Source organism: Lissotriton vulgaris, chromosome 5 (genome assembly GCF_964263255.1).
Source record: "Lissotriton vulgaris chromosome 5, aLisVul1.2, whole genome shotgun sequence".
Taxonomy (NCBI): Eukaryota; Metazoa; Chordata; class Amphibia; order Caudata; family Salamandridae; genus Lissotriton; species Lissotriton vulgaris.
The window spans coordinates 397,843,701-397,870,749 of record NC_141693.1 but is presented as its reverse complement, the minus strand read 5'-3'; the positions used below and the strand labels follow the sequence as shown (position 1 = coordinate 397,870,749).

Here is a 27,049-nt window from a genome sequence, read left to right as displayed (position 1 = left end):
TGCCTGTTCCACGTCCGTCAGTAGTGTGCGTCACACCCCTATGGATAATGCCATGCAGCGCCCCCTAATCATTGCCTTAAAGGCCTCTCACTCAGTCACCCTGGAGTCCGTAGAGTGTGCATGGTCAATAAAACATGTGGGGAATTGCTCTTTATTCTCGTGGTGGAACACCTGGTCCTCAAGTACCTCCGGCCTGAGGCACCAGGTGGGAATGGGTTGACGCTTGTGTCCCCATTGCAGAAGGGCTAACAGAGGATTGTGGTCGGACACCGTTTGGGTGAGGTATTCCACCTTGTGAAGTCGGGTGTGCATATCTGGAAAGCATAGGAAGGTATCCAGGCGGACGTGTAAGTCATGTACATGGAAGAGGTGGGAGTACTCCCTGTCCCCTGGGTGCATCCGTCGCCACGGTCCACCAACCACCAATGGTATTGCCATTCCCTAAACATCCTAGCTATCCTATGTACAGGGGCATCTTGAAGCGGTGGGTGTGAGAGGTCCAGGACTGGGTCTGCTATACAGTTAAAGTCTCCCCCAATGGTAACTGCCCCGTCAGATATGGAGCCAGTGACCCGGATAACTTCTCACAAAACGCCCCTTGATCTGTGTTCTGGCCATAGACCTTGAGAAGTGTGATGTCCTGTCCGTCAAGGCGTCCGGTGACCACCACATACCGGCCTCTGGGTCCACCTTGTGGGCGGTGTGTTGAAATGGGACGCCTGCCCTGATCCAAATCAGGACCCCTCTGGCAAAGGCGGAGTACGTGGTGTAATATGCCTGGCCTCTCCACCTACGGTGTAGTGCCTCCCCCTCTGAAGCTAGTGTATGAGTCTCTTGCAGCATTGCTATGTGGACCCCCCCCCCCGTCAATTCAGCTGTGAGAATATTTTGTATTGTTTATGCATGGAGTGTATCCCCCAAATATTCCAGGAAAGAAAATTCGATTCTGAGTGGGCATTGTGAATTAGCCTCTCAACCTCCGTCTGGCCTCCCCTGCCCCGCCCTGTATCCTGTGCCCAATATCGTAGATTGCGAGCCTTCATGTAGTACCCAGTGTTGCCCCATTGGGGAAGACCGCAGTGCCCCCAACTAGAACAAAGGAAACCATCCCAACTCCCCCTCCCCAGGACAAGTGAGAACGTCTCCCCCATCCAAACCTTGCACTCTAGTGCCTGAACAGTCAGAATCCGAAGTAGTGGTTAGGCCAATGTCCGCCTGCAGGACAGACGTATTCTCCGCCCCCCTGGGTCCCCCTTCCCCAGTGTAGAGGTCTTGTAGAATTACGTAGGGACCCCTCTTGGCAATGTGTAGGGTGGTACTAACGCCATGCCCCACCTCTCCCCTCAGTAAAGTCCTGATTGTACTTGCTTCCGTGATCCACTTCACATCAGGTAGTCTGCTGATCTGGGAGTTACATGCGGCAAGACCTGGCCGGCGTCTCCCACCGAGCTCGAGCTGGTCTCAGAGTCCCTCTGCTCCTCTCCAGAATGCAACAGTGGGCCACAGGCGCGTGCTGCGCTCAAGGAGGCCACCGCTGCAATCGCACTGGCCCGGTTCGCTTCGCTTCTTCCGTCGTCGGGTGATTCTTTGAGGTCGTCCCACTGTCAGGAGAGCATGCCATGTCTTTTTCAACTGGGTTTTTGTCCTCCCGTTGCAGACCGAGGATCTTGCTCCTCAATTCAGTCCCAAACGTCCTGGGGAGTAGTGAAGAATGTAGTTCCCCCCTGAGCGTACTATACAAAGTTTGGCTGGGAATACCATAGAGTAGGACACCCCCATTTGGTGCAGTTTCCTTTTGACCGCGATGAAGGACGCTCTGTGGTTGCACCTCCCGGAAAAATCAGGGAAGATCCATACAAAGCTGTTGTCCACCTTGAGTTGCCCTTTGAGGCGCGCCTGGCTCAACACATGATCTCTATCTTTGTAGAATAGGAGGCGGGCCAACACCGGCCGCGGCGGCCTGCCTGGTTGCGGTGCTCGGGCAGGGACTCTGTGGGCCCGTTCTAAGGCGAATAACGTTGACAGACCCTCTTCTGCCACAGCTGAGCGCAGCCAGTGCTCAAGGTATGCCACCTTGTCGTTCTCCTCAACTTTTTCAGAAGGCCTGTGACTCTTATGTTGTTTCGGCTGGCCCTGTTTTCCACATCTTCTGCGTGCTGTTCGAGGATCAGGACTCTTTTTTTCTAGGTCTGACTTTGCGTGCAGTCGCTGCTACAGGCAGCCTCAGGCTTTCTATCTCCTCTTCTGTGACCTTGACCTGATCAGCCAGCTTCCTGTGGTCTGCTCGTAGGAGGTCCAGGTCCTCGCAGATTGTATCGATCTTGGTCTCCACTGCAGTCTGCGATCTCTCTATGGCCTGCAGGATGTCGTGGAGTGATAGCTCCTCCTGGGGTGTTACCCCTTCCTTTCTGGTCCACGAGCGGGAGCGTGATTCCATGTTTTCATCACTCGTTACCTCCTGATGCTCGGTATCGCGTCTCTTGGTAGTCCGACCCATGGTGCGGTCAATGTAGGTAGTCGCTGCCCCAGATGAGGCGTTCAGCTGGATGGACCTGCAGCCGACTGATGTACGGCTCCGTGGTCCATGCGCCTCACTTGCGTCCCTGGTTCCCAGGGTCGTGACTGTGGCGCTTCCGCTATGTAGTGGGTAGGTACCAGCCCCGTGGCCTCACCCCTCTCGCACCGTCCAACTGAGCTTTATCTGCTTGCTGATATACTCTCCTTAGCCCCTTGGGTCCACTGTGCTTGTGGCGGTCGAATCCCTCCCTCACCACAGGATCTACTGCCTCTTGGGTCTGTCTCCTCCTAACTGGGCTGTGTTATTGTCGTGCCAGGCCTGGTGTCACGATTGCCACTGGGCCAGTATGCAGCTGAGCAGTGTCCCAGCCCGCCTACTGAGTACTGGTGACAGCTGCACGGTCCTGTATGGCCCAGTCTTTTGGCTACAAAGCCGCAGCGGTAACCCCCCCCTCCTCAGACTCTGTGGATCTATGACTGGGGCTTTATCAAGGCGACTATTGGGGTCAGTGCTTCCACCAGTCCCGTCCCAGTGTGGGTCTCCCCGCAGGCTTGGCGTGGTGCACCGCTGTGCCTCTGCTTCAGTTGTCCCTCACACGATGTGCCAAGCACCACCTGGCGACCATCCGGGTTTCTTGAGTCCGCCCAGGGGCGCCAGGCACTCCCTGCAATGTACAAGTGCCCAACCGTTTGCCCCGCCTTGCCTGCTGCTTTAGCCGCCAAACTGTCTCCACAATGTTCCCCTAGCACTACCTGCAGAATGCGGTCACCATTTTGTGGCTCTGTTTCAAGGCAGTGAGGGTTGCGGAGCACTGCGGGTGTCTTGCCGCTCTAGCCGTGCAAGTGCTCCGACCCCTCCCACGTCGGCGCTGGTTCTCTGGGCACACGTCCAGGCCGGGTGTTCAGCGGTTACTGGTGAGTGCACTCATGTGCCGGTCCTGGGGTTCCGTTTCCCTCAGCGCTGCCTCCTTACTTGCGCCTTTCACAGTCCAGACCTCTGCCGGTGCTCCCCTTCCGTTCTCCGCGGTTGCTGATCCGGGTGAACCACCGCACTCTGCAGTCCGCACGGCGTCCACCCCAGGGACACTGCCAACGTGCGCCCGCCATTTTGACGGTCCTGTGGCTTCACAGATCCATCCACAGTTTATCGCTGAGGTGGGGCTTGCAACCCTCGGCGACGTGTTGCCCCAATGCCCTAGAGCTTCTGAACAACCCCCCTCCTGGACGGTTTCTGGGCTTGAGGCCCCCCTTAATCGGGCAGGATGGTGCTAGAGCTCCGATTCAGGCTCCCGTCTCCATTGGTGTCAGGCCGCGCCCTCCTGAGGAAGGTACCTCACATGATGATGAAACCTTTAAGTCATGAGTTGAAGAGGTTATTAGGTGCTGGTATCATTTAATGAGATTGAGTGTTCAGAGTGGTTGGCCCAGATTATTTTGGTTTACAAAGATGGGGCAAAGGGATCCACATGTATGTGGACTTGCACGGGCTGAACAAGCACATTTGGGTCGATAGACAGCCCTTACCGAACACCTCAGAGACTCTTGCTCTTATCAAAGATGCCAAATGTTTCAGCGTCATGGATTTGTCCTCCACTTACCACCAGGTTTTGCTTCATCCGGATTCAAGGCATTTGACATAGTTTGTGTCTCCTTTAGGCGCTTTAAGGTTCATCCGTATGCCTTTTGGGCTAGCATCTGCTACTGCCTGCTTTCAGAGAGTCATGAACAAAGTGCTGGATGGGTTGTCCAAAGTTCTCATTTTGTGGTAATGTCCATTTAACCAAGCCTGGTTAAATGAACATTCTTTCCTCCCTTATCGCTGTGTCCCTTTGTTTTGATTGGTCTATGTACGAGCATTCCATTCTCTGTGGGATGTTCTATTCAGTTTACCTGTGGCTGCCTTTCTATGTGGATGCTCCTATTAAAGCTCTCAGTCAACTTCTTCTGTGACGGACCTTTACTACACATTTTTCAGGACGATCTCCTACTTTTTGTAAAGGATCAACAAGAGCACGACAAGCAGTTATGGAATTTTGCAGCAAATCCAGGATGCTGGTTCGGTGCTCAAGAAAGAAAAATGCTAATTCCATGTATCGTCTGTGAATTATTTAGGTCACACGATTTCTGAGGAAGGGATCAGTCTGAAAGTAGATCTTGCTGAAAGTATTGTAAAGGCACCTACAACTGTGAACAGGGACCATGTACTATCCTTCCTGGGGTTGGCTGATTTTTGTTAAAAGTTTGTTCCAAACTTTTTCTGTGTCTCTTCTCCATTAAGACTGCTACTCAAGAAAGGTGCCAAATTCATGTGGTCTGATGTGTACCCTCGCTTTCAACACAATCAAGGAAGTTATTGGTCGTTTGCCTACTTTGGGACATTTTGATGCTTGTAAAAAGACGGTTGGGTTGGGAGCTGTGCTCTCAAATTGTGGATGCTGAACCCAGGATTGTTGCTTTTGCTTCCCGCTCGCTCAGGGCGGCGGAGTAGCGTTACTAATTGAGCGGGAAGCACTGGCAGTCTATTGGGCAATTCGTCATTTTAAATTCTACTTTTGGGGTCTGCCTGTTGTTGTTAGGTCTGATCATCGCCCACTAGGTCAGATTTTTACCCGCAGGAAGGTTGATAATCTGTCTCCAAGGATCAAACAGTGGATGGAAGGTTTAACAGAGTTCACTTCAGAGCAGAGTATGTGCCTGGCCCGAAGAATGCTGTTGCTGATTATCTGTCTAGGATGCCTTTGAACCAGTGTGGCGAAGAAGTTGATAATTCTCTTGTGGTGTGGGTACATGAATCAGCAGTCAATGTGGAGGAGTGGTCTTTGGTTTCTCAAGGTGACAAGGATTTAGAAATGATTACGGAGTATACTGTGAAAGGTTGGCCAGTGGACAAGGAAGTGCCAGAGTCTTTGAAGACTTTTTTGAATGTCAAGGATGAATAGATGAGAAGTTGTCAGAGGCTGCCAGGTAATAACTCCTGGTAATCTGAGGTGCAAGCTTAACTTGGCCCATGAGGGACATCTTGGGAGGAATCCGACCAAAGCCAGGGTACGAGAATGGCATTGGTGGCCGACTATGGATCAGCAGATTAAGGATGAGGTGAAGGATTGCTGGGAGGGTGCCAATAGTGACAAGAGCAAAAAGGCGCATACAGCCCCCCTGTTGCTTGTAAAAAGTTGGGATGGGACATTGCTGGTCCTTTGGAACTGTTTCTGCATGATGAACGTTATGTTTTGTTGTTGGTGGACTAAACCTCCATGTGGGTGGTGACCAAATGCGTGCCTTCTGTCAATACTAGAACTGTTATCGAGTTCCTTTCTGAGGAGTTTTCCAGGGAGGGCACTCCCAAGCATCTCATTACGGATAATGAAGTTCATTTTGTCTCACATGATACGAGTTCTTTTCTTAAGGAATTGTCCATTACAAGACAGCTTTGTATTCTCCGCAAGCCAATGGTTTGGCGGAGAGCATGAATAAGTTGGTGAAAAGTTATGCTCAGAGGGCTCTACAGACCAAGTCCTCCCTTAAGAGCGTCCTCAGAGAAACGTGGTGGGCTCACCGTAATACACCCAATTGTTTGACTTTGGTTTCTCCCTTTACTGTTATGAGAGATAGGAAGCTGCATGATTAAGTTAAGTCCCGCCTGAATAAGTTTGGATGTGGTTGATGAAAGGAGGGATGAGCAACTTGTGTCTAAAAGAAAGTTTCACTAAAAGAGATATAATGACAGGTTTGACCAAAGGAATTGTGTTCTAGGCAAGGTTTGGAGAGTAGGGAATGAAGTGTTAATCAGAAATCCAGGACTTTTGAAGGAAGGTTGTTCCAGATTTATGGGCCCTTTTGTTACATGGGAAGTAAGGAGGAACATTGTTGTGTTGAATTCTGGTGATGTGTGGAGTATGTCCAGATTGGTCCAGCGGAACGGTGGTTCGAATGTGTCTGAACGTTTGTTTTTTTCTGATGTTGTAGTACCATGTGATGTTTCTTGTTCAGGTGTGCCGGATTCTATGTACTCTAGGAGGTTGAGGTTCAGACCAGTTGGCACCGAGATTATGAGATGTTTTGAAACGTTTTTTGTTCTTTCGTCATTATGATGCATCTCAGAACGTTTCATTTTATTCTTTTTTTGGCATTTATTTTTTCTTTCTTACATTGTTCTTTTAACATTGTGTGGGAGGAAGGTGTGTTATGGGCTATGTTTGGCCTGTTTTTTGCCGTTCACCCTCTTCCTATGTAATGCCCAGTTGTCCCTGTTGCCGGGCAGGACCACACTGTTCCATTTGTCATCCATGACAACATAATGGTTTGTTCTGTCCAACTGCACTGCTGGCAGTTGGATTTGAGCTGCTGCATGGGCTGGTGGTCTGATGGTTTCTCTTCTGAATAAATACTACAAAAAGGATTTGTGTGTCTACTCAACTTTGATGCTCACTCACTGGCCCTTCAGCAGCCCCCTAATGCCACTAGAGGCATTTGATCCTCCCATCTTTCAATTCGTTGCCGCAGGTTAGCAAAACCTCACAAAACAGAAATATATTGAAACTCCAGTGGAAGAACAGTGCACATATCTTGTATACATTACTGTATGGATTGTAATGCAATGGCCAGACCTTCAAAGAAGGTGAGCAGTGTCAAACTGCACAGAGCATGCACATTTGTTTTACCTTTCCTCCTACCCCATTTTATAGGGTATGGCTCGCATATTGCTTGAATGATTAAGATACCGTTAATGAGAGGGTAGAAGTAAACTAAAATAGGGGTATTGTATTCATAGACTTAACTCACTCACCTGATCAGCTTTTACGATGAAAAAGGATAGTATGGGACTTCAAAAAGAAATGTTTGAAGGGCAGGTGAAACCCCCTGCAGTTTGGGGGTGGGGTGGAGTACTCTCTTACATAGACATGGTCATGTTTTCCAAGACAGTGCCCACCAGGGCAAATCCAAACAATTATAAAAATATTTTATGTTATGTTATGTTTTATTGGTCTTCTATAGCGCACGGCTACTCCAAAGGAGTGTCCCGGCGCTTTTTATTAGTGACCAGAAAAGAACAGACAACACACAACAATAACAGGTTCAATACAGAGTACTAAAGGGGTCCAGCACTAAAGAGAGCGCCCTAGCGGGCAAAGAGCCAGGTCTTTAGGCCCTTCCTAAAAGCCAGTAGAATAGATGTACTGCGTAGAGTCAAAGGGAGAGAGTTCCAGAGTTGCGGAGCTCGCAGCCTAAAAGAGCGGCCTCCAATACGGGCCTTTTTTACTCGGGGAACCACAGCCAAGAAAAGGGACTCTGATCTCAAATATCGTGCCGGATGGTAAAAGGCGAGCCTCCTTTGGAGATATTGGGCTCCCAAGGCGTGCAAAGCCTTGTGGGCCAGTGTCAAAGCCTTAAATACTATCCGCTTCCGGCTAGGCAACCAATGGAGCGACTGCAATAGGCTAGAGACTCTGGCCCGCCTGTGGAGGCCAAAGATGGCCCGTGCGGCCGTTTCTGGACCACCTGCAAGCGTTGCAAGAGATACTCCAGCAGGCCAAGTTATAGTATGTTGGAGTAATCTAATATTGAGCCGATTAAGGCCTGAACCGTAGTCCTCCTATGTTCCTCGGAGAGCAGAGGGAAGAACTTCCGGAGCATCCCGAGGATGCCAAAACAGGTTCCCGTGAGAGCCAGGACCTGGGATCTAAGCGTCAGCCCGTTGTCAATCTTGATTCCCAGGTTCTTGGCTAGCTGGGACGAGTGCGCAGGAGGGAACATGTCGGCAGGCCACCATCCATGCCAATCTGGGTCAGATGGACAGCCGAAGAAGAGTATCTCAGATTTATCTGAGTTGCACTTGAGGCTGTTTAGCTGGAACCATTTAAAAACAGCCCAAGGCACTCACAGATACTCTCTCCATCAAAATCTTCTCCCTTCCGGCAAGTAAAGGAGGAGCTGGGTATCATCGGCATAGGATACGATCTGGGCCCCGAAAGTCTCCACCAATGTCGCCAAAGGGGTCATAAAGATGTTAAATAGAGTTGGGCTCAACACGGAGCCCTGAGGGACTCCGACTCCCAGTGGCGGCATCTCGGCGGAGCTAGAAGAGGCCCAGACCGTTTGTCGACGGTCAGCCAAGAAAGATCTAAACCAGCTGAACACCGTCCCCCTCAGACCGATCTCAAAGTCTGGCGAGGAGACCCTCATGGGGGACGGTGTCGAAAGCCGCCGACAAATCAAGCATGACCAGCATAGCTTTGCCTCCTGAATCCAGCGACTCTTTAATGGCTTCAGACACCTCCAGCAGCGCCGTCTCGGTGCTTAAATTGGGGCGGAAGCCAGATTGGGAGGAGTGTAACAGATCGTGAGACTCCCAAAAAATTGGAGAGCACGATATGTACATGTTTCTCCAAGATCTTAGCCAATGCAGGGAGGAGCGAGATGGGCCTATAATTGGCGGGGGCCTCCGGGGCAAGGCTCGGTTTCTTAAGGAGGGGGATGACCATAGCCTGCTTCCACGCCTGCGGGATCACCCCCTGGCTCAGGGAGAGATTCAAGAGCGGATTTTTAAAGGATTTACGGTAACCGCCATTATCGCCAAAAATGTGGCCGGGCATGGATCAAGGGGCGACCCAGATTTAAGATTGGCCATAAGTGCCAACGACGAGGGTGCCGAAAGTGGGGGAAAAGCTGCCAAGACTGGACCTGGAGGAATTGGATAAACTGGCCCACCCGCGAGGCTGGGATGCACATCAACCAGCCTTGTAGGAAAGGAGTCCTGAATCACCTTTATCTTGGTGGTGAAGAAATTGGCGAGGGTAGCAACCCATGACTCAGAAGGAGCGGCCTGCGTCGAATTAGAGCGCGGGGTAGTGAATTCTCTAGCAATCGAAAAGATCTCCTTACAAGAGTTGGCTGCGTCCTCAATTCTCCTGGCAAAATAGCCTGTTTTTCCTGGAGAATTTCCCGGTGGTAGGCTTTGACCGTCGACCTGTAGGTAAGCCTCGCCTCAGCATCATACTGAGACCGCCAAGCCCTTTCGGCCACTTTACACTGCCTACGGGAGTGCGCCCGCACATTGGTGAACCAAGGAGCAGAGACCCGTTTAAATGTAGTTTGGGGGGGGGGGGGGGGGGGGGGGGGGGGAAATCACAGGGGCTAGATCGTTCAGCCTGTCCGTTAGCCACATCTGCAGAGCTTCTAGGTCTTTGTCCAGATCACCCGTGAAAGGGAAGGGATGGTCCAGAGAGGCCTGGGCCAGCATCTCCGGAGTCACCCGATGATACGCCCTGGATGCTGACCCCTGATGTCTCATAGAAATGCTTGATGGTTTCTTAGTGCACGGTATGTAAAAGTAAGCCAACCGATGATCTGTCCAGAGCACCGGCAACAATGCCGTCACCTCAATAGGGGATGTGGAGAAGACCTGATCCAGAGTGTGGCCCTTGTCGTGGGTCGGTCCAGAGAGATAAGGAATCAGGCCTAAGGGAGCCGTAATGTCGATCAATTTAGTTGCATCAGGGTCAGAACTCTCGTCCATATGAAAATTAAAATCTCCAGCCAGTACGCAGTGCTCCGCTCTTAGGGTCAGCGTCAAAATTATCGACTGAAGCTCCTCAAAGAAGGACACGGCCGGGCCAGGGGGCCTATACACTAGGAGCCCTTTAAGAGATTGTTGGGGTGTCAGTGATATGGAGAAAGCAAGGGATTCAGAACCCGTGATGGCCTCCATATGGATGATAGAACATGTAAAGGCTTTATTCACCACGAGTGCCACGCCCCCACCTCTCCCTTCCGATCTGTCCTGCCTAAAAATATTGTATTCAGAGGGATCGCTGTAGCAATATTGGGGTTAGATGACTCACCTAACCAGGTCTCTGTCAACATCAGGCATACCGGTTTTTCGGTGACAAGGAGATCAAAGATTTCATGGGCATGTCTGCGAAACAGATCTGGTATTTAAAAGTAGGCAGAGATGCTTCACATTGACCACCTCCCTGATTGATGTAAAGGGCGGGACACTGCCCAGAGACCAGCCGCAGCCCGGCATTTCCTCTTGCCCCTATATCGACCAGAAAAGACTGTATGACAGGCGCACGAGGCCTTTTGGAGTGAACGGAGCTCCAAGGACGAGTAGCGCATCATAATAGCGCCAAAGGAAGTGTATGCAGAAAGACCGAGCCTGCCCGCCACTCTGTACGCCTCCGGGACGCTGACGGGTGCAGACGGGCATGACAACGGCACAGATCCGGCGCGTCCACTGTAAGCGTCCGCTGTGCGGAGAAGTGTACGTTCTTTTTATAGCGCTGCTAGAGCGCGTGAACGGCCTGGCCCACACCCAATATGGCCGCCAAAGCCAGATCCCAGCCCTCGGCGTCGATGCTTGGCCGAGGGCGGTCCGGGGGTAGGGGAGGGGTGAAGGAGCAACGAAGCGCTAAGGAGCGCTAGGAAGTCTGAGGGTCTCAAGTCTCTGGCGCTTATTAGTCAAGCGCAGAGAAGCACAGCATTAAAATGTCTAACACACAATTTTAAAAAAGGAAAGAAAGAGAGCGAGACCTCCCGGCTTCCGCCTCAGGAGGGAAAAGGTCACAGCAGATGGTAATATCATGGCTTTCACAGATTCTACTAGACATGCACTAGTATTCCAAGTGGTTAGTTTGATTAAAGATATCGATGTTGAAAAATGAATTCTACAGGCGAGTAAAGTTTATTTCTTTGCTGTAATGTTTGAAAGGATTGCATCCCACTCATTTACATGGAGTGAAAATATTTTTCTCTTTACAACTCTAAAAACCGCCACATATGTAATATATATTACCTGGACAAAATTATTTATTCAGTTTTTTTTTTTTTTTACTGCTGTTTTTTCCTTTCTAGTCCATGTAATTCAAAGCAATTCCACCATGCTTAAAGCATAAACAATAAATGTAAACACTGCTTACCTGCATGAGATCAGCATTTTCAAAAAATCGTCCCAAGGGCATGGGCTGGTTGCTGTCCTCATCCATGAATACACTGTTATCAATGTGGATCGGTGTCTTCTGCGGGGCGGAGGCTCCTCCCATGGTCTCATTCGAAGAAGCATGACCATCACCACTATCTTCTCTTGCAGTTAGGCTAGCATTAGATTGACAAGACTCATCGCTGCCTGCCAAAGGCTGACGGTCGCTCAGCTTGGGAATGCAGCTAGAGCCCAAAGTGCCAGGGTTTTCTTTAGAGATCGCTCCCTCTGAACCATGAGAGGGAATCCTTCGCCCTCTACTTCGTGACATTATGCCATTGTCAGGTGTTTCATGCAGACGTTGTAGGTCATTCCTGGTTTTTGTTGGTCGTTTTTGGGAGGTAGCAACTTTACTTTTGGATATTAGCCCTTGTATTTCTAATGTCACAGCACTATTTCTTCCAGATTTGGTCGGTTTTGAAGGCCGCTTCTCCATTTTGTGTGATACAGCCTGGTGTGGGGAATATAAACATTCATAGTTCATACACAGAGTAGGCTCATGTAGGACAATTAATATAGTTAATGGTCAGTAGATTTTAAATATTTAATCGGAGTGCATGGTCATATGACCCAGTTCCCACAAAAATCAGCTTCCAACTACAGGGGACCAACAAACAGGCAACAGTCTCACATTGCTTTAACTAACAACTTTATGATCACAAAACATGCTATGTCTCCCCAGAAATAAAAATCAAACCTTACAAGCTTTAATTTCATCTAATCGTTTGTGATAAGTACCGAAGAGCAGAAAATAGCAGAGTTCACAGGATGGCAGGTGCAGCAGTTGAAGCTGCACACAAATCCTCAAAACACCCTAACAGTATCAGCACTGAAAAACCTAAAAAAAAAAGTTAATACAAAGAAAAAATAAGATATTTGCTGATAATTATTTGGGTTGAGGCAAAACTGGTGCATTATAGGCTACAGGCTCCCGTTCATAAAGATAGACCTCCTTTGTCTCTGCTAACAAGAACCCAAGCTCAAAAGAGACAGTGCACAATATCATCAGAAACGGAAAAAGTAAATCGACCCCGACTTATTTAAACCCATCTCAAACGTTAATTTGTTCTTAACAGGCCACTGTGCTCCATCTCAACCAATTAAGAAGTACTCTGAAATGTTAGTACATTTTGTACCTTACCATCGAACCAAGTACAGTTAAACGCAAAAACAGCGAATTGAAAATGTTAAACGCTATACAATGGAAAATCATTTTCACACAATTGTGCAAGCAAATAAAATATCATTGTGCAGAATCCTCCAGGCACAAGCCATGACTGGCGCGCCACGCCCCAAGACTTGCCTCACCAGCGCGAATGCCTCTTCTCTCCTCAGCCCCTAGACTTGCAGGTTGAGGGATGACCATCAAGACTTGATTTTACTTGTGAAGCCGGGGAATATTTAGAAGAGATGGACTTCTGAAAATAAATGTGCTTAACTCTTCACTAGACTCAGACTAGTTAGCTTTCCATTTATTACCCAAAACTATGTAACTTCATAAGGCCAGATGTATAAAGCGTTTTTGAGGTCGCAAATGGGCCAGTTCGCACAATCGGACCGTTTGCAACAATAAAAATGCTATTTGAAATGTACAAAAGGCAAATTGTGATTTAGTAAGTTAATAACGGAATCGCAATTTACATCTGCGATTTAGTATTTAGAAGCGGCGTGTTTGGGGCGCCCCTTCCAAATACTGGTTTGACGTAGTATGCATTAATATTTTACGACCGAACTCCGGTCGCAAAACAAAAATACAACACTACCAATTCAAAAATTGTGGTAACCCATTCGCGAATGGGTATCGGTCCCAATGGGACCCCCTCCCCTTTGAGAATGTAAAATATTTTTCAAGAGCAGGCATTGGCAATACCAATAGGTCGGGCCTATGCAAAAGCGATTGGTTTTGCTAATGTGTTTTAGCCATATTATACACTTGCGTGGATACTGCTCAACATGGCTTAAAGTTAGTGGCATAAACAGAGGGGGGTGGAATAGAGTGGATTTGTGTGGAGCGCAGTGGAGTGGTGTGTCATGGAGGGAGTAGAGTGTCGTAGAATGGAAGGGCACAGAGTGGAGTAAACTGACGTAGAAATGAGTGGCGCAGAGATGAGTAAAGTGGCATAGAGTGGAGCAAAGTAACTTGCAGTGGCAGAGTGGAGTGGCACACAGTGCCACAGAATGGAGTAAAGTAACGAGGAGTGGAGTAAATTTAGTTGCATAGAGAGGAGTTGATAAGAGTAGAGGGAGTTGCGTAGAGAGACAAAAATAAGGATAGAGGGAGTTGCTTAGAGAGAACCAGAGAGGTATAGAAGGAGTTGCATAGAGAGGAGCAAAGTGGCGTAGACAGTGGTAGAGTAGTTTGTAGAGTGGAGCACAGTAGACTGGGGTAGAGTACAGTGGCTTAGAGTGCACTGGTTCTGAGCAAAGTGGGATAGAGTGCATTTATGTGGAGTGCAGTGACGTAGAGTAGACTAGAGTGGAGTGGAGTGGTGTAGCATAGAATGCAGTGGCATAGTGTGGAGTGCAGCGGTGCAGAGTAAAGTGGCACAGAGTATATTCTTTCAGAGTAGAGTGAGGTGGCAGAGTGGTGCAGCTAGAGTGGTGTAGAGTGCAGTGGCGTAGACTGCAAAGGTGCAGAGTAGACTAGAAAGGTGTAGAGTGGACTGGCACATGGTGCAGTGGAATAGAGTGTAGTGCTGAAGAGTGCATTGTTGTACAGTGTAGTAGAGTTGTGTAGAGTAGAGTGCAGTGGTATAGGGTGCAGTGTTGCAGAGTAGTGTCGTAGAGTGCAGTAGTGAGGAGTAGAGTATCTTACAGTGGTGTAGAAAAGAGTGGCATAGAGAGCATTGGGGTAGAGTACATTACATTGGGTACAGTGGTACAGAGTAAAGTAGAGTGATGCAAGTAATGTAGAGTATAGCAGTATAGAGTACAGTAGTGCAGAATAGACTGGCGTGCAGTGGTGAAGAGTAGATTGGTGTAGAGTTAAATGATGAAGAGTAGATTGGCGCAGGGCAGAGTAGAGTGGCGTAGAATGCAGTGGCATAGAGTGTAGTGGTGCACTGGGCACAGACGTGGAGTGTAGTGATGCAGTGTAGAGTGGTGTAGCGTATAATTGCGTAGAGTGCATTAACGCCAAGTGTCTTAGAGAAGGCTGCATAGCATAGGCACAGAGTGCAGTGGTGCAGAGAGCATTGGCATAGACTATTGTTCGGCATAGTAAACTACAGTGGTATAGAATGCAGTGGCAGAGTGCAACGGTGAAGAGTAGAGTGGCATACAATGCAGTTGCATAGAGTAGAGTGCAGTGGGGTGGAGTGCAGTGGGGTTGAGGAGTGTAGAGTGCAGTGGTGCACAGCAGATTGGCATAGAGTGTAGTAATGTAGAGCAACCTGTTGAGTAAAGTGGTGTAGCGTAAACTGGTGTAGAGTACAGTGGCATAGAGTGCAGCCTATTAGAGTAGAATGGTGTGGAGTGGCACAAGCTATATAGCAGTGGCATAGAGGAGAGTGAAGCAGAGTGGCATAGACTGCAGTGTTGCCAAGTAAATTGTTTCAGAGTAGAGTGAGCTGGTGTAGAGTGCAGGGTCGTAGGATGCAGTGGTGCAAAGTAGATTGGCCTAGAGTGCAGTGTTGTAGAGTGGTGCAGAGTACAGTGGCTTAAAGTGGAGTGGCGGAATGCAGTGTTGCAAAATAGAATAGGGTGGCGTAGTGTGCGGTGACAAAGAGTGGAGTGTTTCAGAGTAGTGCATAGTGACTAGAGTTTAGTGGTGCAGAGTAGACTGGCATAGTGTGCAATGGCGTAGAGCGCAGTGATTAGAGTACAGTGCCGTGGAGTTGTGCAGAGTAAATTTGCATAGAGTGCATTGGTGTGAAGTGGTACAGAGTAGAGTGAGTTGGAGTGATTTCGAGTGGCATAAAGTGGCTAATGCATGGTGTGGCAGCGCACTGCCATTATACACATCACATTTCCAACTGAAATGACAGTTGCATTTGCACAGACACAGTTTTGCTGACAACTAACTATACAGTGCACAAATAATGTGCGGAAATATAATCACCTAGTGTACTGATTTGTTTTGGTCAACATTAAATATTTATTTCAAACGCACTTCAGACATTTTTAAAAAAAAATGTGCTTTCCTATGATATATTCTTTAATATCGGAGCAGTTAATTAACAGACATTTAAATTTTGCAATAAAACATTGTACAGCTTTTCTCCAGTACAACCCCCAGTACCCAGCATGATTGCCACAAAAATCCTCTCGCTTTGAAAAATAACACCAAGCTCCCTCATAAGACAGAGCCTGACATTTGACCTCGGTCTCTGAATGCACAGGAAATGTGACAAGATAAGAAAAATACAAGTTGCCCTTGTTAACAGACTATGCTCCACAGAAGGTATTAACTCCAACTTGACAGCCTAAAACAAATAAAACCAACAAATAGAAAGCAAGCACATTTAAGTTTTGAACTACAAAGCCAATGGTAAGCAGTGGGTGGAATGTATTCACAAGGAAGCTTTTCAAATATCCCCAAGATGTATTTAGCAAACCAGACAGCTGGGCTGCCTGGCAGGCTTCGTTCGACCTGAAAATGAAACTTAAAGGAAAATGGGATGTGTTTCAAAAAAGAAAATGTAACGTTTAAGGAAAAATTGCTGCATTAAAAACAAGCATTTGCAATGCAAAAGGTCTCACATTTGTGAAAGTTAAAGCTCTTGGTGTTGAAAATGACAATGGAAAACCTGCCCAGTCTTCCCAACCCCCACTATAATCAGGATTATGGATTGGGAAGGGCAGTTCGGTGTTGAAAAATCATTGGATATTGTAATTAACACTGTCAAGTGTCATGATGTTGGGCTATATAGATGGCCACAAGCAACTGTGAAAAAAATAAATGAAGTTTAGTTTATATGGTTTCGAAAAATTCTACAAGAAGAAAAAAAAGAAAGACATTGAAGTGACATTCTGGACTCAAAAATCATTTGAGAAATTTTGAAAAAGCCTTCGAGTTTACAAGTGAAGTGTGTCTGGGCGCTGGTAAGTGGTTTTCCACAGCCAACACAAATGTTGGCTTGGAAGGTTTAACGCTGGTTTATCTTGGCAGTGGACTTCTTCAAGCTGGGATCAATGGTTTAATTCAAAGAAGCAATGACAATGCCAGCAACACAACCTTTTAAGTAGTGGCATGCATCTTATTATCTGTGAAAACAAAAATAAACCGCACCCATAACCAAGCACTCAATTTACAGCCAGTACCATTAACAATAAAACCGAATATAAATAACCATCTAACCATGCAACTTAATTGCAGACTAAATAAATAGCCAGTATTTCAAAGGTAATAAAAACAAGCACTGGTAATGCCGTTATTTCTGGCTTATAAATTAAAATCTACCTCTTTAGTCATTGAAAGGCCTAGGCCAGTGGTCTTCGAAATTTTTAATGCAGTGCCCCCCAAGTATAAAACAAAAAATCATAATTGCGGCCTCCCAGAATTTTTTACAATTAATTTATGAAATTTGCATAGTTTAAATATCCCTAGACTTATTTAAACATTACAGTTATGTTAAACCTTTCAAAAATACAATCAAATACATGAATGCCAAAAATACTATTCTGGTTAGCAAGGCCTTATTAATGTGTGAAAGTATCCCGGTGTGATTATACGAAATGAGAGGCGGGGAGGTTTGAAGGGTATTTGGAGCCCCTTCCCTTTTGACACATGTTCCCAGTCAGATATACATGACAAAGGTTATTAGCAATGGCGCATTAAAGAATGGCTTACTGCTAATTGTTGGACTTGGCCCTTTTTGCAGGGTCATTCCTGAACTTTTTGCCTTTCTCCTGTATTTTGTTTGACCTGTTTTTGTTTGTTTTATGACTCTGGGCACTTTACCACTGCTGATCAGTGCTATAGTGCATATGCTCTGCCTATTATAAATTGATGTATGGATTAGGGACTCCATGATTGGCTTGTTTGGTTTACTGGTCAGACCAGACTGCCCAGGACTGATAATACAAATGCTGCTAGTGGGCTTGCAGCACTGGTTGTGCCACCCATAGAAGCAGCCTGTAAAAGTGTTTCTAAGGCCTGCCATTGCAGAGTCTGCGTGCAGTCTGGTCCTGCCATGCTGACTGGGCAAGTGTACCCACTTGCCAGTCCCTAAACCTTCCCATATCAGACACCCCTATGGTAGGCCTAAGGGCAGGGCAGGGTGCATTGTAAGTATAAGGTAGGACATGCCCTGGTGTGTGTGTGGTATGTCCTAATAGTGAATTACAGCCATGTTTGTTTTTCACTATTGCACGGCTACCTGTTCTCCATAGGCCAGAATGGGCAGTTAGATTATTACATCTTATAATCCTAACTGACTCGGGTAACATGGTAGAAATTAGTCTAGTATGCCTGTACTCAATTTAAAATACATATTTTAGTGAAGTTGGTTTTAACATTGTGTGTTTGAAAATACCACTTTTAGAAATTAGGTATTTTCTTGTCTAACTATCCAAGCTTTCCTCTGCTAGGTTGTGTATTCCTTGTCTGGAGTTTGAGTGACAGGGCTGGGGCACTCCAGGAGACAGGGTGAGTCAGCCCAGTGCTGAATAGAGAGATCTAGATGGGAGGGAGGAGTTGCACCTGGGACCTGAATAGGGCTGTGCCTTCCCTCCACAATGCGGGCTCCACCTCCTGTCTGATGTTTGTGCCCTGCACTGCACTGTGAAAGGAAAGACAGAGTCATGTAAACAGAGTGCTCCAGAACTGGTTTGGACTAGGCAAAGGCCCCTCTGCCCTCAGAGGACAAAGGATGTTGGTGTATAAGTATTGGGACCCTGATGCCAAGAAATTAGATCACTTCTAGACAACAAGAAAAAACCTTTTCTGTGGAGAGGAACCTGATGAAACCGAGGAGAGTCTATCCCTAAGCTGAAGTGCTGCTTGGGGGATTTTCCTGCAGTGGTTGCCTGACTGCCAAAGAAAGGAGAAAGGAACTTTGTGTGCTTTATTTCAACTTGTGAAGGATCTCCAAGGGCTTGAGAGAAGAGCTTGCTTCCTGCTGAAGTCTCAGGGACAACAGACTTCAACCCCCAGCTTCCCCAGAGTTTTTTTGAAGTGCCTGCTGCGGTTTTGGGCCTTCTGAGGGACTGCGTGTCGCAAGGAGCTGGAAGCACGACTCAAGAGGGAGAAGGGTGTCGCAATCGCACCCACTGCCGTCGCATCATGGATGTCGCCGCGGTAGCGGACGCATTGCACCGCATCTCAAGAAACGTCCCGCAACACAGAAGAAGCGTGTCGCCGTCTCAGCTGCTGCCATCGAATCGTGGATGTCGCTGCTGTAGCCGACGCATTGCACCGCATCAAGAGAAGCGTCTCGCAACGAGGAAGCAGCGTCTCGCAACGAGGAAGCAGCGTCTCGCAACGAGGAAGCAGCATCTCGCAACGAGGAAGCAGCGTCTCGCAACGAGGAAGCGTGCCGCCGTCGGAGCTGTTGACATCACATCACTAAACAAGGGTGTCGCCGCTGCAGTTGTTGCATCGAGCGGAAGCGTCTTGCATCGTCGGAGTAGTGTCGCTGCCAAAGCCGCTGATGTTACATCACTGAACAAGGGTGTTGCCCCTGCAGCGGATGCATTGAGCTGAGACTTCTCGCAACATCGGAGAAGCGTGCCGCATCAGGAAGAACTTGAGGCCTTTATTTCTTTGCACCAGATCTTTGCCGCATTTCCATCTTGCAACACTTTCGATGCCCTGCTTGTCGCATCTTAGGGTACATTGACTCAGTGTCGCATTTTAAGAACTGAAGAGAACTAAGCTAAAACTACCATTTTTAGTCCAGTATTGTGGATTTTTGTTGTTTGTGGTCGTGTTAAATCTATATAAAGAATACTTATTTTTAATATAAAACTTATCCATCTGTAGTGTTGTCACTTGATTACTGTATATGTTCACAAATGCTTTACACACTGCCACGGAGATAAGCTTGTCTGCTCGTGCCAAGCTACCAAGGGGGTGAGCAGGGGTTATTTTTTTTTTTTTAGGAGTGTACCCCCTTACCGGGACTAGAGGCAAGGGTCCCTATTTGTCACAAGTACCTACCTGTGCCAACTAGAAACACCCACACTGCTTTCAGGATGATGCTTTTTTAACCAGAGCCTGGTGCCCCAGCCCCTCCCCCCCCCCCCACCCCCGGGGTCAGTTAAGGGCACCCCCTAGAGGGCCCGCTCCCCAGTTTCAAGACCGCTGGTCTGGGCACTGAAAAGTCATCATACATGCCCTCTCACGGACTCTTGCACCTTTCCATTCACTAACCCAGTTCTACTTTCACTCACTCACACAACCACAAGAAAATGCAAATAGCACGTGCTCCAAAACGTAAAAGATTCAAAGTAAAAAAAATAAAATAAAAAAAAAACATGCTGTGGCATAAACATGGTAGGCATATGCTTGCAATAGCGAAATTAAACTTAGGAGTGGGTGGCAATCTTGCAATTGTATTTGTGCATGTTGTGTCAGAGTTTAACCATGGCTGCCACATTCAGAACCAGTGCCTTTAAGTGGCTAAGCATTGATAGACTTTGGCCAATACCTTGCTGGACACCTGGTTTAGGGGCAGTGCAATGCAATAGATCTCGCATTTCCACAGGTTTGAGCTATTGGCATTTGTAAATGGCAATGCTTTTTATTTAGGTGTTGGTTTTTAACACATAAATAAAAGTAATTGTCATTTACAATGCCAATAGCTTAAACTCTTGCAAACGCAAGGACCTTTTGCATTCCAAAAGCTCTTTTAAACCTGTGTGTGTGTGGGGGGTTGCAAACAGATGGTACACAGACAGGGAGGGTGTGGGGAAGCAAAAATGATGGCGCGGTAAGGGGGCACAGAGGGCATAGGGAAGCAAACAATAGACAAACCAATGTGGCGGGCAGGGCGAGAAAAGCAAATGAGCGAGAGCAACATTAAGCTTGGGATGAAAGCACACCCTTTACAGGTAATCTGAGCGGAGGAGCAAAGTGCAGCGAGCTGCCACTTTGGAACTGGAGAACTGCTTAGTAAAGCGTTCTAATACCTTGTAAATGTGTGTGTCTTGTAAAGCGCACTGCTACCCGGAGGCGTCTTGGCGCTATAGACCGCTGAGGAACCAGTCCTGGCTTTCCCTACGAGATGTTCCCTCCTGGGTATCTCCAAGGTGAAACCAGGCATCCCCGGCGTTTGTGGGGGGCCGTTGTGGAGAGGAGGCAAGCTAATGCCCAGAGTTGCAGAGTGTGATCCCTGGTTAGAGTAGGCACCGAGGTGAGAATTATCGAGTCCGCTGACCCTGGTTCACGACCCTGCCGCGTTGGGTATTGAACCCTGGTCCCGGGCCGTCCTCTGCTTCTGGGTCGGTTGCTGGAGAGTGTGTCCAAAGAGACATTTGCAGTCAGAGTTTCTTTTTTGGATCAATTTCTCAGAGGAACAAATAGAGAAAAGAGGATAAGAGCCCTTTGTTGAAGTCATGTTTTTTAACAAGTGAGCGGTGGAGCAAACCTAAAGCAGATTGATGTTTAACATAGATGTTTGTTCAGAAAAATAAACATGCTAGATCTGGTGGAATTTACTTCACGCACCTTTGACCTCCCAAAAGGTATCGCTGAGTTGCCTCCTTCTGTCTACCATGTACCCTGAAGAGCTCCTCATTTGCTACGAGTTAAACAAGCCAGTGGTCACAACTGCGCATGAGAGACCCTCCTGCCATAAGAGCTCATTAAAGAAAACAATGTTTACAGACTAAAGAAGACATACAGTGCAACAACCGAAATAAAAGGGCCAGTGCTCATGAGAGGTTACAAATTAAGGCAAGGCAGTACTAGTACTAAGGAGTGACTAACAATCCTGATAACAAATCAGAAGCCAGCATTTACGAAGGACAATGACAAATAGGGGCAGAGAGTGGGCGGGGCTTCAAGTACATACTCCAATACAGCAAGGTTTGCAGAGCAGTGCATGCGCTGCCCACATTTGACCTAAAAAAATCATGTGCCTGAACTTATGGTAGCTTGGCACAAAAGCAGCCAGGCTTAACTTAGGGGCAATGTGTGAAGTATTTATGCAGCACTCAAACAGTAATAATTAATGAAAACAAGAAAAAATTAAATCCCACAGCAATTCAGAAACAGAGATGGTTTTAATAATTAAAATGACACCTAAACTAATTACATCCAATCGGTAGAACCAGAGTTATGATTTTTTAACACTTTTAGTGAAAAATAGTGCCAAATAAATCAAAGCGCCAACCCTGGACATATAGTCGTGCGAGATAGTTGTAAAGTAGAAAATTACAGCTGATCGAAATGGAGCGCGGTTCGGATACCAAAGTGGATTGGGACGGTCTCGCCTTACCTTTGCCCTTAAAGGAAAATGACAGAGAAGGTAAAGTTCACCTTGGGGGCGGATGTTAGAAGGCGGTGTCCAAGGAAGAGGGAGCGGCGTCATAGTCAAGGAGCCGCTGGGTGAAGATTTTTACTTTCAGACGTAGTCATTTTTTTGTACGTCGAAAACCTCCAGTGAACGAAGCTGCAGCCTGTAGCCGAATGGGGGGCTCCACGAGGCAGAATACCCTTCTGAAGAGGAGTCACTGAACAGGATTTGCGGCTGCGGAGAATAACGTAGCTGGAGCTACAAGGAAGTCAGGCCCACTTGCGAGGCACCTTGGGACATTCTCCGATTTCAGTGGAACATTTTCAAAGTTCCAAGTTTTTGTTGTTGGCTGTTTCAGTACCATTAGCACAACATCGAAGGGTCCACTACTTCAAGGATAGGACTCACTTCAGGCAGGGTTCAGGTGCTGGGTTCAAGTTGTTGGAGCTTTTTGTGTACCTGTAGCTCTGAACAGGAGGCCAGCCAACTAGACCTTGGAGTCACTCTGGTATTCCTAGGATCAAGCAGCAGGGCAGTACTCTGAAGTACAAGCCAGTCCTTTTGTGGGTCTTCCGCAGGTCCAGTAGTGAACTGAAGAGTTTGTCTGAGAATCCAATATTTCTACCTTGTGCCAGCCTTGCAGTGGGAGAAACTTCTAGACCTCCCTGCCCCAACACCACCCCTCCTCAAAATCTGGTCTGGAATGTCCTTCCTCTCCTTTCCGGATCCCAAACTGTCATGAGTGATAATAGACTGGTGTGAAGTTATTTGCGAATGTCCCAAGGCAGCCCCTTTGAAGGTAAGGCATTCACAGTTATGTGACCAAGAAAAGCCAACATTCTAAAAAAATGCCATTTTCAGAACTGGGAGTTAAAAATCACACCATTAAAAGGATTTTAAAATTACAATTTTTTTAGACGCCAAACATGATATATTGACCTGTTGCCAATCAAATGGTAACAGTTATTAAATGTTAAAAGGTACCACAATGTTATTCTATGGGAGAGATAAGCCCGCTATCTACGAGTATCAGGCTAGAAGATGGGATTAAGGGCAGTTAAACATTTCTTAAGATCACGTCTATCAAATATGAACACACAAAAATAGGACTAGAAATGCTACAGTGAAGTCTTACAAAGAACATGCTTTTGTCAACGACGAGTTCTATGAGCAGCAGAGAGATACTGCTATGGGTACCTGCTTCGCCCCCAGCTATGCTAATTTGCATATGGGCTGGTAGGAGGAGCAGGTACTTTTGACTGATGAATGGTGTAGGCACATTGTATTATGGGTCTGCTTCATAGACTATATCTTTGTGATCTGGAGAGGAAGTGTTACATTAGCTAAAGAACAAAAATTGAATTTGTGGATGTGAAACTAATGATTGAAAATAGGAGTTTAGCCACTACCCTTTATAGAAAACCGAGTGCAGGAAATTGTCAATTAGACACCAACAGCTTCCATCCTTAATCCCTGAAAATGAGAATATCTTACGGAGAGCTACTTAGAGATAAAAGAGAACAAACAGGTAACAAAAGAAATACACAGAAGTAGAAAATGAGATTGTATGCGGATTTCAGAGAAAATGCTATAAACAGCAGATGATAAAACTGGGGTGCAAAATAAAAAGAACACAGGCCCTGTTCAGAACACAGAGGCTAGACAAGACCAAGGAAGGAGTAGGCAGGTTTATAACCTCAATGTCGTATATAAGAAAAAGAGAGCCATTTTGAATAAAAAACGGCATTTGATATGCAATGGTCTGGTCATAGGAAAGAAACTCACTCTGAAAATACAGTTAACTCACAGAAGAGCAATATCTAAGTAAGAACAGTTAGTAAGGAGTATTATCACAACCAAGGATTCATGACTCCAACCACAAGAAGGTTTCAAGAAATGTGCCAGTAGGAAGGCTGTTGGTAAGGTGAGAATGCTACCTTTATCCAGAATTCTTTCACCAATAGGAAACTAGGAATTAGAGGACATCTGAACTGTAAAACAGAATTTGCCGTGTATATTTAAAAGTTTCCCTGGCCTAAAAGACTGTGCCTGCACTAAATTGCAAGTACACAAGTGCATACTGTAGCACAAGAGTGACTAAAAATAATTACCCCAATTACCTGGTTGCAAGGCACTTTCAGCAAAAACACGGGGGGAGACTGGAGTGACATGAAATACAGTGCAATTGAGCAACAGTGTGGAGAAGTAAGTGGTTGTTATAGAAAGAGTGCAATACAGAGGTTAGAGTCCAGAAACGTTTTATCCCTGAACAGTAAAGAACAATGGGGGCTTAATGTGGATGAAGAGATGAGTTTTTATCTAGGAATTCTTCCAGTAAGGAGCTATTTTTGTCTCTTTATGGCAGTGATGCCTTTTAGGAATGTATTTTAATCGATTTGGTTTATGTGTTTATGTAAATCTGCACCAGCCCCCCTTCTTCTCCTTTAGAGTACTGCGTTTGATCGTACTAATTGACAGACTTTGAAAACAACTTGCTATTCAACTTAACCCATTGAGGGAAGTAGAAATTCAGTTTGTTTATTTAGATTTCATGTTTGTAGTTATATTTTGGGTAATCCAACTGTAAAAGAAAACACTTTTTGGATTACTTAGCCCACTGGGACATAATTGATTATAGGATTTTCACCTAAGCTTAAATGTAATTGTTCTGGACTATGAATCAGTTGCTGTCTGAGTCGATTTGATGACATTTCATTGTTTTGCATTTTATTTATCATAGTCAATGTGTTGGTTATAAGGATCGCACTACAACACTCAATGCTTTTGCTTAGTGAATCTGTATTAAGAATTACAAAATTATGAAAAAAAACCTGGTGAGGGGATGAAACAAATATTTATTATGTCTATTCACGTATGGCTGTACTTAAATGTACTACAAAATGGCATTACTTTTCGTGACCAAAGCTTCAGAGAAACCGAAAGGTATCAATGTGTCCACCATTGTTGCTGTAATAAATTTGGAATATTGCATAGTCTTCCCTGAGGAATGCGAGATGTGGATGTTTTTAGACTGGTGCGGCGGCCTCACCTATAGCCATGCACCAACAGCGTTCGACAGCCAGCTGGCAACTGCCAATAACAAGGAGAAGAGAATATGGAGGGAAAGAATAAATCTAAAATGTACTACAAGTCCTAGCATGAATCAGTAATTAGACTCACCCGGGAGGCCTACTGGAGGGCAAACCAGCATGCAGTTAAGAGAATGGAAGTTATTGCCTCTGTGTATTTCCACGACAGCCTATGAGTAAGGAGCTTGAGGCACCGATACGCATCAGGCGAAGAAAGGAATTGGAATGCTAATGCTGGTTTTAAAATAAATGATTTGAATGTGTTATCTGCCTTCTAAAGCATCTTCATTTTCAGGGAAACCAATATATATCTCTATATCTATAGTTCACACACACACACAAAAAAAGTTACAAGGTCATAGTGGAGTTCAGATTTCACTAACACAAAACCATAGAAATTCAGAAGTTATCTCAAGTAATGTAAGAAAGTGGCTCTATATATACCGGACCAAAGTAAGGTACAGTGTTTATAGAGTCCCCAATCCCCAGAGGTATAACAGAGGTTAAAGTCAGGTCTGACCTTACTCTCCAAAGTGGTAGCTTGGTCGAGCAGTAAGGCAGTTTTAGAGGCAGTGCAAAGCATTTGTTGTACACACTCGTCAGCAAAAGGTTTCACACACTCAAGAACTGAACTCTAGGCCAATTGTTTTTATATCAAAAAGACATAGTTGTTTTATTTTAGAACCAACAGGTATCAAAATATACTTTGCTCAATATGAGAGACTTTATGTAATTACTTTGCAGAAGGCAATAGTTTGGATAAGTACAATAGTTACTGGGGTTGCAAAAGGCAACACAATTTAACATTCAGCTCAACAGGTTTTTCGATAAAAATGTAATAGATTACTTTCAGGATTACTTTGCTACTGCCAGGACTGGATCCTGAATTCAGTCTCGGGACCTAAGCTGTAAGCAGTTAAGTAAAAGCGTTTGTTACAGTTGTACTTTGTAAAGGATAGAAATGTATTTTCAAAGTTGACAGAAAAACTTTTCAGAGAGAAACTAGCAATGTTACCCTATGGAAGGAAATTCATGTCACAGGTAAAGTAGGTTCTCGTTACTTTTGTAATCTAGCACTGGACTCCTAGGTCCAGCACTGGAACCTCTACCTAAGACAGGTAAGTATTTACATTTCAGCAGTTGGTAGGATTTTTAAGGAATATTTGTAATTTGCAAAAATCGACAATTAGAAGAAATTTCAGAGAAAAAAACAGTCAATGGTTTCCTATGGAAGAAAATAAGTAACTGGTAAGTACAGTTAAGATTACTTTTGCAATTCAGCACTGAACTAGGAAGTACAGCACTGTAATTGGCTGATTTTAGAGGAATATTTCAAAGTTTAAAAACTCCACACTTAGAGAAAAATGTCAGTGAATACCAGTCAATGTTAACCTATGGAAGGAAAGTGAGTTATCAGCTTTCAGGTGAGTATTCGACTGGTGAGGTTAAGGTTCTGGACCTAGACTCCGGGTTCTACCAGGGTTGGAAAGGTTCAATTGTTACACCCTTAGCGGCACAGGAGCAGCCGGGTGCAGAGAGAGTAGGCCCAATGCAATCCAATGGAGGGTAGAGGGCCTTTGGTTGGTGGCTGCAAGCAGGCAGGCCAAGCGGCTGTGGGAGCTGAGCTCCTGGTCACTTACTCAGGGCAAGTGGGGAAGTAGAGTAGGGTAGTAGTTGCCCTTCCATCAGCACTCGGGCGGCTGGGTGCAGGGTGCTTTTGAGCCATCGGGCGCTCAATGTTATCCTATGGGAAAGTTACAAAGTGAACAAAGGCTGCAGGCTTTGGAGATTCTTCAGGTGCGACCACCACTTCAAGAGGTAAGTAGGGTTCTTGGAGAAGAGGTAGGTACCCCAAAGGAGGGCCCAAGGGGCCTTGGGGCACCGGGTGCAAGGGTGTCTTTGGGTGTCGGGAAATCTTACCCTCGGCTGGTCGCGGTTGGAGGGGTCCCTGGTTCTGAGGCTGCAGGCGTCGTCTGGGTCGTCGATAAGGGTCTTTGGGCACTGGACTTCGGGTCCCAGTTGCCGAGGAAACGTCCACGGGGTCTTGGATCACTCGGGTGTGGGCC

General features: G+C 46.4%; 1 protein-coding gene across 1 annotated transcript in view; it reads right to left on the bottom strand.

Moving 5' to 3' along the window:
* The window catches only part of C5H1orf174 (chromosome 5 C1orf174 homolog), a 126,805-nt gene that overhangs the window by 73,398 nt on the left and 26,358 nt on the right, over window positions 1-27,049 (bottom strand). Inside the window, exon 3 of the mRNA XM_086921735.1 lies at window positions 11,436-11,945. Within this exon, the coding sequence (XP_086777861.1) occupies window positions 11,436-11,945 (510 nt within the window). The remainder of the gene's footprint in view (window positions 1-11,435; window positions 11,946-27,049) is intronic.